This window comes from Chelon labrosus, assembly GCF_963514085.1.
Source record: "Chelon labrosus genome assembly, chromosome: 12".
Taxonomy (NCBI): domain Eukaryota; kingdom Metazoa; phylum Chordata; class Actinopteri; order Mugiliformes; family Mugilidae; genus Chelon; species Chelon labrosus.
In genome coordinates, this window is record NC_140345.1 from 25086844 (window position 1) to 25104816 (window position 17973).

Genomic DNA, 17973 nt, shown 5'->3' on the forward strand with positions numbered 1-17973 from the left:
GTGTAAGTATAAGGATGCATTATATTAAATATGCTAATAGATATAATATGAATAATATATAATATACACCGATCAGACATAACATTATGACCACCTTCCTAATATTGTGTAGGTTTCCCTTGTGCCTCCAAAACAGTTGTGACTCATCAGAGAATGGACATGGGCCTTCTGAGGGTGTCCTGTGGTATCTGACAACAGAATGTTGTTAGTGGGGGCCTTTAGGGGAGGGGCCTCTGTGGATCATCCCACAGATACTTGATCAGTTTGGAATCTGGTGAATTTGGAGGCCAGGTCAACACCTTGTGCTGTTCTTCATGTTTTTGTTTTAGTTGTTCCTAAAGCGTTTTTGTGTGTGTGCCTGTGTCAGGCTGCATCCTGCTGGGGATGGCTGCTGCCATCAAGGAGTGTCATTGCTATGGGGTGGGGGTGCCTGGTCTGGTCTAGGTGGGTGCTACATGTCTAAGTAACATCCACACCAATGAATGCCAGGTCCAAAAGTTTCCCCACCAGAACACTGAATTGTCACAAGACGGTCAATGTTTTTCACTTCTACTGTCATAATGTTGTGGATGATCGGTGTATACTGTAGGTCTGCAGCACGTACTATGTGTGGGTTTACTGGGTTGTTTCCTTATGCTAATTGCAAAGTGCCTGGCACACACGTCCAAATTAAGATCAAATGCAATTCATCATCATGCCCCGGCAATGTTGCCAGATTGGAATATTTCATGCTCAGTGGGGCAGTTTGGAATTTTATGTTGCAGGTAAAAATAGAGTTGGAGCAGGCGAACCAAATTTGGACTGTTTTTTTTACTATTTATTACTTTTTAATGCTGACGTAAAGGAAAAACATTTACATAAGTATATTTAATTCTTGAGCCACTCAGACCGCTGCAGACTGAGTGTCATTCCCATGGTGTTGGGGGGGGGGGGGGTCCCTGGTCTGGTCTAGGTGGGTGCTACATGTCTAAGTAACATCCACACCAATGAATGCCAGGTCCAAAAGTTTCCCAGCAGAACACTGGATTCTCACAAGATGGTCAGTGTTACTCTTCTTCTTCTCCTATCAGTGGTCATAATGTTATGCCTGATCGGTGTAGAATATGAATTATAATATAATGAGAGGAAGCAAAGAATAATTGTGCATAAACACTCAGACATATACATCCAAGAGCTATTGCACTGAATGATGTGAAGGGCAATGAAACTAAAACAGTGAGCTGACTTGGTAATAGAAAAATAAATCGATTGCAGCCACTTTAAGCTAAAAAACATTTTTGACAACCAATGAAACAATTGTTTATGCCCAGGCTACACCCCTGACTTATTCTTTCCACCCTAATATTGTTTACAGGTCAAAATTAAAGGTTAAAAAGGTTAAAAAGAGAGAGAGAGAGAATAGAAAATGTTGAAATGGGAATTTATAGTCTAAAAAAAATTTATAGTCTTCCTCCCTCTCCTCCTCCTCCATCCTCCTCTCTCCTCAAGCACATCATCTCAATAAGCTTTATCTGCTTGATTTAATCACCGCGCTGGAGGTGTCCCTCCCATCTGTCTTATGGCTAATGCAAAACAATTCAGGCTTGTATAGCCCGGGGACATGGAGCTCCGTGCCACGCCGATGTAAGGGACTGCCGTCTCTGGCACAGACTCTGCCAGCCATCGACCCCGTTACACACACAAGGTGAAAAACCACCGCTGCTTTTTTATAAGACGTTATTTTATCAGCTAACAAGCGAGACACAGCAGCGGCGGCAGCAGCAGCAGCAGTAGTGTGTGTTTGCTTATTAAATTATTCAGTGTTATTGTAGCAACGGTCCATAGGGAATGTCCCTGCTTGGAAGACGAGTGAGACGCATCAGTGCTTCAGAGACTATCCCGCGCAGGCATTAACATAATTAGCCCATTAGACATGTATTTTACAGCAGAAGACAATAATTGCCCAAACAGTAAGTATTTAGTCATTTTTCCACGGTTGGAGCAGGGAGTTCGATGCATGTGCACGTCATCCGCGAGCGTGCTGCACGGAGTCAAAATGAAGCCGATGATAAGCCTGATCCAAACACATCCATCATCACAGCAATGTCTTTTAAACACATTATACGGGGATGTGTGGACAGAATATATTTACCTTCGCAGAGCAGGCGGTGCAGTCTGCAGCGGGCAGAGTGACTGAGTGGCTCAAGGATTAAACGTACTAATGTAAATGTGTTTGTTTCAAATCGGCATTAAAAAGTAATTAGAGAAAAAAAAAAACTGTCCAAATTTGGTTCGCCTGCTCCAACTCTATTTTTACCTGCAACATAAAATTCCAAACTACCCTACTGGGCATGAAATATTCCAATCTGGCAACATTGCCGGGGCATGATGATGGATTGCATTTGATCTTAATTTGGACGTGTGTGCCAGGCACTTTGCAATTAGCATAAGGACACAACCCAGTAAACTCACATACAGTATGTGCTGCAGACCTACAGTATACACCGGTCAGGCATAACATTATGACCACTGACAGGTGAAGACATAAATAACATTGACCATCTTGTGAGAATTCAATGTTCTGCAGGGAAACTTTTGGACCTGGTATTGGATGTTACTTAGACATGTAGCTATTACGTCGATGTGTCTTACTCTACATTCAGCGCGGCCTGTCATTTCACTCTCCACTCTTCACTGAAGTGGATGATTAGGCTCGTCTTCGATGGGCACGTACACGGAGGCCTGTTTTTAGCTTACGAATGGATGGAGGCCGTTCTTTTTCTAATTTCTAATTTGACAATTTGAGAAAAAGACAAAACCTGATTCTGAGCAAAAGCAACTTACATGCATGGTTTTAAAACAGCTCAGCTTTAAAGTTGTTCAGACTGTGATTTATCTTTTTTCATTTTAACAGGACATTTCAAGGTCAGATTGTCTTGTTTACTGATGAAACAATTAGTCATTCAAGAAATCCCAGGGCGATCGTCCTGAATTTACTCAGAGTCTGGTGTCTTCCAATCAGCCACAACATTACAACCACTGACAGGAGAAGTAAATAGCATTAACCATCTTGAGACACTTCAATGTTCTGCTGGGAACCTTTTGGACCTGGCATTCATTGGTGTGGATGTTACTTAGGGCGTATTCACACCAGGAAGGTCCGTTAGTTCACTTGCTTTGGTCCGGACCAATTTTTTTTTTCTTTTTTTTTTTTAGTGCGGTTCGCTTTCACACTGTGATTAATTGGTACCGGACCAGAATTTATAAACAAAAACACATGTGCTAAGGTCGTTCAGCCATTGGTTGGTAAACGTATAGGCGGGGTAAAGAAGGAAGCCAAATGTCCCACGTAAATAGGCTACAATGGAGACTTTGCGTACTCTACTTGTTATTATGCTAGCAATATGGTTCATAAACTGAGCGCTGGAATCCCCTCTCTCTCATTTGTTTACTAAAAATCTTATATACTTCTGCATTTTTATGTGTTTTCTCCAGCATTTGAGATATCTGGACATCTGCCCAGATATCTAGGAGGCAGCGTGTCTCCTCAGAGCTCCAGGTTAAGCCACGGCTCATCTCTACCTAACCTACCTGCGTTTGTTTGCTTCACGTGTCTCTCTCTGTTGTGTGTGTCACTGGGCTATCCTACATTTCCCATAACTAGTGCAGTGCCCGTCGGAAGTATGTATTCCTATAGTGGGAGCTGAAGAAGATTTTTCAGTTGTGACCATTGTCGTGACCCATGTCTCCTCCCCACAAAGACACCTGCCCAGTTTCAAATCAGCGTGCCACAGACAGACAGACAGACACAAACTCACCAAATAAGTTAAAAGAAATTCTTGATTTATAGATAGATGATCAAATCACTCATGTTTTGTCTGTAAACTGTAAAATAACGTTGAGTCTCCGTTGCCATGGTTACCATCTAGCGTTTGAGCCAGCGCAATAATTTAGAACTGTCATCAGGCAACTAGAAATATTAGAGCGGAGAAAACCTATTTTACCGATATATTTTACATTTCTTATCCAAACAACGTCAAACTTAGCAGTGCACATCTTCGTGCCCGTAGCGAGACACCTGCCCAGTTTCAAATCAATCGGGCCAACGGTTCGCGACATATGCGTGCCACAGACAGACAGACACACAGACGCTTCTTGATAGATGCGCGAAAACTACGGGAGCTCGTCAAATCCAAAAAGGTAGATTTTTGCAACTTGGGTCGGATCGAGGTCGGGCTGCTTTCACACCATAAAGGAACCGCACCAGGGTTCGGTAGGAACCGCTCCGAGACCACCTCCTCAGCTGGGTCTCGGTCCGCTTGTTTGGTCCGCACCAGAGTTCGAGTGATTGTATTCACACCAGTCAAAAAGGTCCGAACCAAGCAAGGAAACGAACTTGAGTTCGTTTTAATCGAACTAAACAAGGCAGGTGTGAATACACCCTTAGACATGTAGCACCCACCTAGACCAGACCAGGCACCCCCACCCCATAGCAATGACACTCCTTGATGGCAGCAGCCATCCCCAGCAGGATGCAGCCTGACACAGGCACACACACAAAAATGCTTTAGGAACAACTCAAGGAGTACAAGGTGTTGACCTGGCCTCCAACTTCACTAGATCCCAAACTGATCAAGTATCTGTGGGATGATCCACAGAGGCCCCTCCCCTCAAAGGCCACCCACTAACAACATTGTGTTGCCAGACACCACAGGACACCCTTAGAAGGCCCATGTCCATTCTCTGATGAGTCACAACTATTTTGGAGGCACAAAGGAGACCTACACAATATTAGGAAGGTGGTCATAATGTTGTGCACAAACCACAAGCTAGTGCAATTGGACAGGTGTTTAGAAAATGGCACCTAAGAGCACCAAAAAGAAAATAACCCTGCTTTCTGCGGAGGTAGAAACAAACAAATAATGGTTTTAAAATGTGAGCAGTGGTGCCACTGTCCAGAGCAGCACTGAGCTAGACACATTTTCAATGCAATTAGGACAGAATGAAGAGATGTGCAGCAGGTAAACTATTACAGATACAGCAGGAGACCAGAAAACTGTTAAAACTCCAGACATGGACGAGCGCTTGATGGTGGCCACAGCAACAACATGGAACTCCAGACGGCATATGGGCCTGGGCACGCCGCGCCCTGTGTCTGGACATAAAAGGTTGCACTTAAACACACAGCAAAGTCTACAGCCTCGGCCAGCTGGAAAGCAATTCTGGAAATACTAAGAGAGAGTGGTTGACATCAAGAAATCCTGCCAGTGGCTAGAAAGGACAGCACAAAGTCTCTGGTCGTGGCAGCACTAGGACAAGCGCCAGATCAATAGACACAGATGTTGCACCACAGCAGGACAGGACCTGAGGTGGAGGCTGTGCAAAGACGGCCCCCCCGATCCCTCGCTGAGGCAAACGCATAACAGAAGGGAGTAAGATGCAAGTTGGGAGAGTGGTGGCAGGTTAGATGTCCGCCACCCTCACTGTCAAAAATGATCAAATATATCTGGTTCACTGAGCAGGTTTACTCCTAAATGTTTAAATATTTGTGTGAGTTAGGTAATTCCACTCAGTCACTTTGAATGATCTGCACTATCCTTTATGTGTGGTATTGACTGCATTAAGGAGACGTTACACAAGGTTTCAAGATAAAAAAAAAAAGAGAAAAGTTAGATCAAGATATCAGTAAATAAATGACAAAAACTTTAAGCTTAAGGACCAGTGTATTTCACAAGCAACAATGCCGTAAGTGGAGTAATTTGAATATTTTAGAATTTAGTTGCAGTTTAAAGATCAGACTTTCCACAATTCACTTACCTTGACATCATTTGAGGTGTAATTATTTGTTAAAAATTGATAGACAGATGTGCAAAATGTGCAAAGGCTTATTTTTAGACATGTATGTTATGTAACCCTGCTTTGTCAAATAAAACTAATTCTAAAAATTGACGCCTGTGCATCCAAACATCTGAGAAAAGCTGCTTTATGAATGTAAATGGTAAACAGTCTTCTATGTATGTATGTATAAAGTACTTTTTCTACGCATTGGTACTCAAGGCACTTTTGAGATCTGGTATTGTCCCGTGCACACGCAACAAACTAGCAAACGATGCACTGCAGCAGTCGGACTAACAGCGTCTGACCCGAGGCTGTGAATTACGGCTGCAGATGGAGCTCAGCATAGGTAGGATGATTAACAAGCACATATGCTGCTAATTTACACCAACTGTTGTTTTCATTGATTTGTACGGTGAAATGATAGAAGAAAAAAAAGACGGTGGAACCATCTCTCTAGCAGCTTTCTAATGAATTGGTGTGAGCACATACTCACACGTTTATTAGTCACCGTGGTATTAAACACGCAAACTGTGGCCCTGTGTGCGTGAGCAGTACATGGGAACGCATATGTGCCTCTTGCACAGATTGATGACAATAAGGTGCGAAAAAGAAGAAATAAAATCTCGAATCCGTCCAAATAGAACTGTTTTTTTTTCAAACTTGCCTGGATTAACACAACGTCCTTGATATGCGGCACATATTCTATATGATCCAACACTGAGAGGATTACCAAGCAGTGACTTTGCACAGGCAGAACTCTTCTGAATGCTTCCAGGCTGTGTCACTGGCAAAAGGTACACCAGGATATGAAGCACTGTCACAGTACCTCACAGCAAGACGGTCCTGGGTTGGGAACATGCTCTTGGACAGCTTTACACACTGCCTGGCCAAAAAAAAGTCGCCACTGTGGTATTGTTTCGGTAAGCTTCTGCAGTGTCACCAGATTTATTTCCATCCAGTGTTGCATTAATTCTTCACCAAGATCTTGTATTGACCACTGAGCAAAGCCTTCTCCAGCACATCCCAAAGATTCTCGATGGGGTTAAGGTCTGGACTCTGTGGTGGCCAATCCATGTGTGAAAATGATGTTTCATGCTCCCTGAACCACTCTTTCACAGTTTGAGCCCCATGAATCCTGGCATTGTCACTGGCACTGGCAGTTTCTACAATCTCCTCAGATGTTTTCTCTGCTTGATGCATGCCAATGATTTGACCCATCTCAAACAGACTAATATCTTTTCCAAGAAGATTTTAAGAAATGAGAAGGCTACTCATTGTATCAGTTGGGGTTAAATAACTTGTTGCCAGCTGAAAGATAATCGCCCATGCAGTAATTATCCAATAGGAGGCGCCTACGTTTTTGCTTAGTTAAATACAGGCGGTGACCTTTTTTTTTGGCCAGGCAGTGTAGGGAGTTGTAAATCTGAATTCTTAAGTACAGCCCTTGACTCCTGGCCCCAGACATACACCTATCTTGTAAGAGGTCCCTGTGTCAAAAGCTATATTTAACAACGTGGCTAATTCACAAATACCCATGCATCTGGACTGTACGCCTGTACGTCTGCAGAGAGTGGTGAAGACTGCCGAGAAGATCACCAGGACTCTACTGCCCTCTCTGCAGAGCATCGACCAGCGTTGAGTCCACAGGAGAGCTGCCTCCATCACCAAGAACCCCACCTAAACCCCAACATGGACTGTTCACACTTCTACCCTCAAATCGGAGATACAGGAGTGTGAAATGCAGGACCTCAAGTCTGCAGATGCCCCCCCACCCCCAACTGCCATTAAAGCAGTTCTTACCTTTCTGTATTGAGCGTGTGTCTCTCATCATTTATCACAGACTAACATCAACCAATCAGGTTAAGTTTTGCTGTGGTCACCATACATTGTTTTCACACCTAGAGTGCACCCAAAGGCTGCCAGTGGTTTCTCTGAGGATGCTGATTGGTTGAACCAGCGTGGTTCAACTCCACTGTGGCTTGCTTGAAGTTGGGTTCGATCGGGGAAGCTTGTTAGAACTGAGCTCTTTCTCGCATGTAGTTACCATGAAAAATGACAGTCGCCTTGCATAAAAACAGTGTGCTTCCTGTGAAAACTGGCTCAGAAAGAGCTGTGCCAGTTCTGGGAATTAGACCGCCCTCACATGAAAGCTTGGTCTGGAGAACAGGCCTGAAAGACGAAAGACAATACTGAGAGGCACTGCTTACTACCACTGATATTATTAAAGTGCAATGCTAAATCACAGCAGTAGAAGATGCACTCAAGTCTTCAACACAAGTAAAAATAATGTGCATTCAAAATTTGATTTAACGCATTAAGACCTACGTCACCCTCAGAAAACCCTGGGCCGTGTTTCAAAGCAACCTTGTGTCATGCATATGCAACATGCACATGGTGCAAGAAAATCACACAATATCATGTTAAAGGGTCATACAGTATATGCATCCAGTCTCAATTGGTTAAGAAAAAGTAGTAAAGCATCAAAATGTACCCAAAAGTACTGAAAATGCAGACAGCCCGTTTCAGATTTGTATTACTCTAATTCGAATTATTGACATATTTTACATGCATAGAAGCTATTAAGACCAGCCAAAGTGGTGCTAATGTCAACTATGAAACATTTTATGTTTTTTTATACAACATCTTTTTGTACCTTCTTTACACCTTTGTGCCTCTCATGTGCCCTGTTTATACAGATTTTATTGTTTTTATTGTGTTGATATATATATTATCTTTACCAGCGATTTTATCTCTTGGCAGTCTGGTTGAATGATGAGGCCGGAAACCGCTTGATAATTTACCCAACCATGTTCCCTTGCTGGTATATACAGCAGGTATGTGAACGTGGATATATGTCACATGACCAAGCCCACCTTGCAGGTCCCCCATTGGCTCGTATGTGCACGTATACGATTTGTTGTTTCCATTTGATGACCCCGATGAAGGCCACGAGCCAAAATACGTCGGTCTAATGAAGTCGTTCCATTGGAGTCCACTGGAGTCTTTACCTTTCTACTGTGTCATTTCCTGCTCCATGCCCCGTGGTAGCAGGTGAAGTAGCGCCAGAAATACAACTAATTCTAATTATTTATGCATCACTTTAATGTTGAACAGACTGTGATGCTTGTTTATGTTCCGTATTAATAAGCTGAGCCTGCAAGGTAACTTGTAAGAGAGTAAAAAGTACGCTTTTATTTCCTGTTTTGAAAGACCAAATGTTATTCCCCAAGATATTTCAGTTTTGTGGTTAAACACGGCAAACCAAGAAAGATCTTTTATGCCGGTTTGAGCTTGATATCGGTACCTTATTTAATATCAGATATTATGTACACTTTTGTATTAATTCACTGGTAACATGATGCTGATCGCTGCAAGAGTTAACCATCTTAGAAGCCTTGACAAAGACGTATTGGTTTCCTGTAAATCCCTAGGTGGTACAGAGCAGTGGAACTTTACATGGGGAAAAAAAAAAGAACTGTAGCGAGTTTAATAATATCCAGCTGTAACTGACCTTGAAGAAGGTCATGGTGGAGCCGTCCTCTACCACTCCGTATTCTATCTTTGTCTGCTTGGCCAGATCGTCAGCAGAGTCGATGGGCGACTCCATCCTCTCCACGGTGAGGAAGGCCGCCAGGTTTGCAGTGTAGGAGGAGATGATGATGAGCGTGAAAAACCACCAGATTCCTCCTACAATTCTGGTGGAGAGGGCTTTCGGCATAAGCTCAGATCCTGGACGAGAGGAGCAGAGGAGGGTGGTGAGGCCTGGTGCGGGATAAGTGCTCGGAAAGGGGGCAGCACCCAGGCCCTGCTAACACGCTCAGACACAAAACGCACAGAGTGGACAGAGTGGGCAGCGTGACAGTGGTTGATATTTAGCCTTACACTGACGCCTCAGCCTTTTCACTGTCCTGTCTCTACAACTAATATTTCCAACATATTTCCCTGATTTGCTGTCTTTAAATCCAAATAAATGAAAAAGGAATACAAAAGCAGGTCAGCCCTGTCAGAATGTGGGGAACCAGTGGAACCGCTGAGATTGAGTCAGCTGGATTTCAGCTAGAGTCATTTGTGATGTGAATAGTCGGTTAGATAAATAGGGGTTTAAGGAAATAAAATGGCAAACCTTTCCCTGTTTTGTTTGGCTTCATGGGGTGATGGACAAAAGAGTTATAGCAACATAGTCCTCTAGTTTGTTCACAACAAAATGGCTCTGATTGGTTGTAGGGCTATCCAGTTGCATTTATTTTTATTAATCAGTATCAGTTCAAACCATAGACAGTATAACGATAGAGGGCGGAACTGCTCCTCAAAAGTGAAGCCAAAGCAAGTAGAGCTCCCCCTGGTGGCTGGCTGCAGTATAGCTCATAAGCTCCACCCCCTCCATGTTAGTGGATGGGGTTTGGGCTAAATTAAAACACTAAAGTACATGTCAAGGATGATTTATATCATTTAGGTAGTTAATATAAAACCGATGCATGTTCAAGTGTCCACTTTTCTGAAAAGTTTCATTTTAGTTAGTTATTTGACGGTATAGAAACGGGATGTGACATCATGATCCACTGCAAGTTGCCATGCTAATCGGCCGTAAAGCGGTCCCGTAGGATCTTGAGAATTGGAAAAAATAAATAAGTACAGTGTGTATATACTCTGGCTCCAGAAAGATGGCACCGCGCAAATTGACAGGAAAGTAGCGTCAGTTTGGCCAATGCCAGAAAGTGGGGTCGTATTGTCCATATTTATATACAGTCTATGGTTCAAACAAGCCTAATGAAATTCCAATGGTGTGTTACCAGACAGACAATCTGATTAGAATTGAGTCTGGCTGTACCGAGCTACTTATCTCTGTATCTCTCTGTAAAATTAATTTGAAACTACTCACCAATGTCAAATTTTATATTAAAAGTTCATAAAAGCTAAACTCCATGTAAAGTGCATCTTGGACTAACTCATTGCAGACGTAAACAGATTTTATTTTGCCTTCATATATATTGGCTCTATACTGGGTCCTTTGTATTTGTTTTGTCTTTTAGTAGAGTGTCAGAGTTTTATGCAGAATCTGTGCAGAGCATGAAGGTGCTAGGGGATTGTAGCTATTTGCTCGGGTAGGGGTGGGAGGGAGGGAGGTTTGTTGTCTGGGTGAAAGAAGGTGGGCCTGGGTTATGTCAGGACTATTCTGCTCAAGAGGCTTAAGCATTTGAAATCCGGGATTTTGCACATTCACTCAGAGGGAAAGCTGATAAAGAGTCGGCGAGATAGGAGGTTAAGAACTCTGTACTCCTCTCCCTTTGAGAGAGAGCCTCAATCTGCACTCTCACTTTTCATCAAACTTTCTTTCTTTCTCACGGTCCCTTGAGTGAGCTGTCGAGTAGAGAGGGAGCGTGCAGGGGAAGACATGACAGCCGACTGTTTCACGAGCCCACTGCTATTGATGCTGCAACGGAGAAGGAACGGCAGGCTCGCTGTTTCACACATAACGCATTTGAGTGATTCTTTGGGTCCTTTCACGTCTACACTTCCTTCTGATTCAGGGATCAGTTGATACAATATTATTTCTATGCTGCTTTTAACCCTGGTGTGGTTCATGTTCACAGAGCGGGCAAGACAAAGTTCTGACATGCTTGCAAACTGTTTTGTGATTGGTCATAATTCTGCAGGAAAGCTTAAATATTAAATATGAAATGAATCAAATGAAGAATCACAAATGTGCACACTGTCGGGTGCTCTAGGGATGTGTCAAGTAAATTACTGGTTATATTGTTATTATGTTATCGTATTGGTCCATGGGTAACATGTGTTCACACTGCAAAGGAACCGCTCCAGGGAGTGATTGCATCCGGGCTGAGATCACCCTCTCTCTAACCACGCTCAGCTCAGTTCACTAAGCGGAGTGCAATTGCTGTTTTCACACTATTTCAAACCAAAAGACCTGAGGGATCAGGGTTGACCTGAGGTTGCCAGATATACGATAATTATCGTATTTATACGATAGTTTCAGGGCCTATGTGGTACGAAAGGGCAAATATATGATAGTTTGAATGAAACAACTGCTTTATTCATTGTCAGTCAAATGGCAAATGGCCAAGCCTCTGTGCTTATTCCTTAGGCCATTGCAGTTCAATGCACATAGAATAGCTTTGATTTTAAATGCACTGTCCTAGTGTGTGCAGTTGTTTTAGTACGTACGATAGTTTGGGTCAAAATACGACAATTTTAAAGCGACAGTACGATATTTCTTCATCTCCCATCTGGCAACACTGAGCGGGATAAATGCTCCCAGCTTCTGTGTGAAAGCACCATTATTAATAAATCTGTTAAGTCATAAAAGCTAAGGAATTGGATGCACAATGCCTATGCTGATTTCGTTGGTTATATACACACACATATATACTAAAAAGCACCTACTAAAACACTTTTCAAACACTCAAAATGACACCTGGAATTCGTGAATGGTCCCAACTTATATGATGAATTGTGATTATTTATGTAGAAATATAATTCTGTAGTATAACGAGGTTAGGAAACTGGAGGTCTGCTCTAAGTGTTTTCTATCATGGTGTAAAATTATCATTTTTATTTTGTCCCTTTTCACTAAATTAAATTTAAATAAACACGTATTGCGCTTTAATTTATAATATATAATATTATACTTGTTAGAAAGTGTTGATTTCAAGACTTTTTTTGCTTGCCTGCACTAACGATAAAGCAAGAGGACAGCCAGCCTATTTATGTTTTTGCAGTGCAGAGAGCGGGAGCCAATCCGGGGGAGAGAAGCAAAGGCTGCAGCTGCATTAGCTGCATTAGCCTTGCAGGACGATGCTGGTGGCGTCTGTGTTTTAGTCAGGGAGTTATTTCAATTGCCTTTTTGGACACAGGACTGCCCGGTTACGATGGGTTTAAAAGAGTTTCACAAGGTAATGTAATAACGCTGGAAAGTTTTCTCTTTTAGAAAAGTTAAGACTGTCAGTATTGTGCGCACGGAGGAGTTTCCCTTTAAGCGGTAATCTCAGAAAGGTCCTTCAAAAAGCTTCACGCAGTTGAACTAGTTTAGTTTTTTAGTTTCTACTAAAAACTCATTGTCTGTCTAGCCTCTCATTTGTTAGCAGTCTGCTCATCCAATCTACAGCCAACAGCCACCCACTTTGCCCACTCATCAAACCACAAACAAGAAAAAAACAAAAGAACAAACAGCATAAAAAGAACCACATTTTCATCAGTACTGCAATAACGATTGACTCTGCTCGTTCTGTGTTGCCCCCACGGCCTGAACTGAACAGAAAACACCTGAACAACCCTCTCAGAGAGTCTCGAGTCGAACCCAAACAGAGCCTGGTTGGGGCTGACTGTCATGTACCCAAGGTAACGTCATGACCAAACAGCACTTCCCACAGTTTTCTGGGGGGCGGGCCAAGCCACCGGGCACGGGAGCCTCTCTACAGTGTAAGACCAGCAGGGCACCATGCAGACACAGTGTGTTCATCCAGCCTCGTCCCCAACAGCCTTCTGGCCCTCAACCACATCTTCTCAACTTGGTCTCCCGCTTCGAATCTGTTCGGCTGGCTTTTCAAAGAACACCACACTACACATTTGCGCCTAAATTGCATTACATTTTCATAAATCTCTAACTGTCTATCTCTATCCTCTGCATTTATAAACCTGTTTTACGCTGTATCGTTATGGAATATCTTGGGGGAGTTTTGTTGGGGGAAAGGTTACAATCAAACCAGTGGTCATTTTTTACTTTCAAATAATCTTAAATCATATTTACACGTTATGAGTCAAACGAATGAGCATTAGTGGAAAATGATAGTAGCCAATGTGGGGATATTAGTACGCATGCATTAGAAGTTAGTCACAGCATGCAACCAGCCAACAAGAAATAGGTTATCAGCTCCTTAATCCTAGGAAAGGCTGACTTGTCCGTGGACTCACCTCTATTGGCATCTAGTCGGGCAGACACCTTTGATTTTAATTGTCCAGGTTTCAAAAATCTGTGCATGCCTGCCAACCTCTGCCGCGTAATACTAGTAGTGGAGATTGAGGCGCACGCACAAAGATAAAGACATTAAAAACACAGGTCGTGCTGTAGAGAGTGCGTTTGCGGGGGATGGTCATGGGATAACGGTTGAAAGCCTTAGAAAAAGATCAAAATGAATGCTCACGTATGTTTTTGTCCAAGTACTTCAAACAAAAACTCTTGATCTCGAACTTTAGGGTTGGAATTTAAGCAATTGTTTGACGAGGCCTGCTCCAGAATCAGTATTTATTTCCCATACTGGAATTTTTAAGAATCCCAGTAGGTTCATATAGCCAAAAAAGGATATATATCATGACAATATTGTAAGAGTCATCCAAGAATGTGCGGTGAGCAATAAGACGCTCAGTTAATTGCACATTTCAAATGATTACACTTACTCCGTAGCTTCATTCTTTCAACGCTGTGAGCACAACACATTAAATTATTCTTTTGTCGTCTGCTGCACTGGTGTCGACCAACGGACAAATTTAAAACCTGGACACATAAAATCAAATCATCTGCATGGCTAGATAACATTAAAAGTCCTTTTTTTTTTTTTTTACTTTTACCCTTCAAGCAGCTAGTTTCTTGCGCGCACCATTCCGCTGTTCAGATGCAAGACATACATATTTGCATGCTTTCCAGGCCCCCGCAACCGTGGCTGAATATTGTAAATATGCCGCATTGTCAATTGCTCTGAAAGAGAAAATACTAATTTAAAAAATGCAACATACCGTATTTCCCTTTGTGCCATGCACTGAAAGTGACAACATTCCACTTTCTGTTAAATCTGTCTCTATTTTTTATTTTTTTCCTTTTCCAGTGTAAGGATTCAACTAGTTGAGAAGATATGGCATCGGTTTGGCAGAAGGAAACAAGTCAGGGATGTTACGCTGCTGAGTTCACATTCTCATTCAATCTCACCCTACTGGGTCCAACTCAGATATTCCGGGTGGATACACTTACCTGTTCAGATGGCTGTGAATAAGTGGGGGGAAATGAGTAGAGGGGAGGGAGGGATACGTACATACGGGAAGCATGCAGAAGCACCATCCTCATTCACCGGTCAGTTCAGTCAAAATCCACTCAATCCATCCTGCTGGACTCTGTGAAGCCGCTAGCTACATGCACAGAGGCCCCCATGCATGGTCATGGGCCTGGTTAAAGAGCAAGGTTGACCCCCAGCAAAAAAGTGGGACTTGTGCTAGAGAAAGGGGGAGGGCAGGCAGAGGCGTCTACCTTGCTGCATGAGAGCTCCAACTCCGAACCAGAAACTATTTAGCAGGGTGAAATTGTTTTCCACTACATCCGAGTCAGGGTTGCAAGGGTGGGGGTTATACCACTCGTAGGGACTAAACCTGTGACAGTTAACAGAGAACACACACACATATATATATGTATATACATGTTTACTGCAGTTGCATAAAGACACATGATCATGCAATAAGAAAGACCAAGAGTGGTCATCCTACCTGGGGAGACAAGGGAGAGAAAACAAAGGTCAGTCATTAATGTTCAGAGACAGTTCCAGTATCAGTATGCATTCCTACGCCTTCATGTACATACGTGCGAGACAGTTAATTGGATTAGTGAATTAAAAGTTTATTACATTAATTACTTCCAGATTTTGATTGGGATGTCTTCACTGAATAGTCTATTAGTCAAAATAGAGCTTAAAATGGCTGCTCGTCTGAATTTCTCTTGTGTGTTTTTCAATTTTAATAACATACGGTGGTTGGGGATGGGGTTTGAATTAACACCACTCATAATCCAAAAGTGGCTCCTCATGTGGGCGTGCTCATATCAAAGGCAATTCCCTCAGTAATTTAATCGATGGCTTCTGAAAATAACTCCATTGTCAGTCGAGAAAGGAACTAATAATCCTTATAATCTTGGAGGAGCATTAATATTCAGCAGATCAAACGGTTCATTCCCGTCATGCCCACGCCGGCCCTGGCGCTCCCTCTCACTCAACGCGCTCCTCAAGCAGAGAGATTTCTCATTTATTCATGTTAAATAAAAGTGACATTACATTAGTAAAGGTTGATTGGTCTACAATTAAGCATCCTGACCTGATTTGATTTGTGCTGGAGTAGAGGGGAGAGCTGGGGCCCTATCTTGACTCAAGCTGTTTAACACACACTAGGGTTTGACTAATCAAATTGCAGTGTATAATACGGACTTGTCTCAGTGTGGGCCTTTTCTGCTGCGGCGGAAGTCAGGAGTAATAACCCCGAGTTGATGTAACATCTGCATGGAGGATGGTGCAGATGAAATTTGCACACCGCCACGTGTCAAGGTTTTAATCCATTGTCCTCTGGGAAAAATACTGTAGTACTGAAATTGAATACTGTAATACAAGACTCTATATGAAGACGTATGGCTGTATTGATAAAATGACAGGATCGTAACTGTACCCTGTCATTGACTAATGGGCATTGCCATTATAATGTGGTTAGCGGTGGTGTCCCTTTTCACCCCTACAACAGTTGGGAGGATATTGTGTAGTGTAGCTCAAGGACCTTTTGAATGTCCCCCTGATTTCTGCTTCAGGAGAATCCTTGGACTTAAATCAATCTGTCCGCTCACTCAATTTGTCCCAGATTTGCTTGCTTGTCAATTTGCAATGCCAAATTGAGTTCAGCTGAACTGCGACCTTGCCGTGGTGCACGCGGCTTACGCGTCGCAGTCCCTCGTGCAGAGGTCTCCGAGTGCGTTTCCTCCAAGCCGCGCGTCGTGAGAAGCCAATTACCGCTCACCACCAAGAACGTGGATGAGCAAAGTTGTCATCAGCGCGGTGCTGCAGGTAGTGGCTGCTGCTGCTGCTCGACTGCTGCCGGTTGGATCAGGGGACGCTAAAGCGACGCTGTTTGCAGGAGACAACACGGCTTAACCTGTCTCTCACTATAGCTCCGCTCGGCCTGTTTGCTGTCATTTTGATCCAATTACACTGCCCTTACATTATCTCAGGTCATCTGCGCTAGAGAGGGGGAAACTTTGAACAAGGTCGATGCGGAGATAAGCCGGACAAAAAAAAAAGAAAAAAAAAAAGGAATTTCCCAACAGCACAGAAACAATGAGGGGCTTTTATCTTTCTATAGGGGGGAAGGGTCATCCTGCAGAAAGCTCCAGTGATAATACACCCGATACCGCCAATGTCAAGGGAGATGAATCAACAGTCAGAGCGGCTCCGTCACAGGATGATGGACTTTACGTGTCTACACCTGAGCTTCTGATCGATGTTGTTTTGATGGCTCCCAGTGTTGTCATTAAAGAGGGGATTAATTAAGCTCAGAGCTGTCCAGTAACTTAATTCAGAAAAGAACATGTTTAAAGATTGGTCTCTGCAATGGCTTGTCACTGAAAGGCTGAGGACAGACATGATGTTAAGGTAGGAAGATTTTGCACGCAGAGGAAACACTCAAAATTCAATACCATGAGTAATAATAACAGAACTTAGAAAGCAAGACGGGGGATGTCTGCATAGATAGTCTCATCAGTTATGTCACAAACCACAACATTCGCTCGAGGTGAAGGATTTGATTCTCCTTCACGGTGCGCGGGCTTTAGAGCTGCAATGTTCAGCGTGTTTTTATCAAACGCCCTAGAAGCCGGCGGCCGTGCTGTTATTAGGAGAAAAATACAAGCAATAACAACCGGTAGCGCTGACGTCTCTAGCTGGAGACGTCGGGACAGCTGTGTACCCATGTGGAATAGGCCTACAGATGGAAAAGAAAAGCTTCTCTAACTCAGGCACCGCACACGTCCATCCTCACTCAGACCAGTCAGTCACACGGTACGGCACGAACACAAGCATACATAGATAAAATGTGTAATGTGCACACATACATACACATATATATGTATATATATATATATAAATATATACAGTATTTATATGCACAGTGAAACTAAACTGTAGATCTCGCCTGTCTGCCATTTTAACTGCCTGGGCTTACAAAGTCATTGTGAAATGAGTGTGGTTTTCTGTCCTAGAAATAACATATGAGAACAGGAGGTAAGGTAAATACATTTGCCCACCATAAAAGAATTAAGCAAAGGCATTTTAAGGATCTGGGAGGAAACTTGTGTGGAACATTTGCAGGTTGTGGGGCGAGCTCTATCATGGCGAATTCCCCGCA

At 43.0% G+C, this 17973-nt stretch overlaps 1 protein-coding gene across 2 annotated transcripts in view; it reads right to left on the minus strand.

Moving 5' to 3' along the window:
- grik2 (glutamate receptor, ionotropic, kainate 2) overlaps nucleotides 1–17973 on the minus strand; it is a gene marked incomplete at its 5' end in the record, with an annotated part of 218365 nt that overhangs the window by 36619 nt on the left and 163773 nt on the right. For both annotated transcript variants that reach the window (XM_084557525.1, XM_084557526.1), the window contains 2 exons: nucleotides 9329–9546; nucleotides 15071–15189. In XM_084557525.1, coding sequence (XP_084413651.1) covers nucleotides 9329–9546; nucleotides 15071–15189 — 337 coding nt within the window. The remainder of the gene's footprint in view (nucleotides 1–9328; nucleotides 9547–15070; nucleotides 15190–17973) is intronic.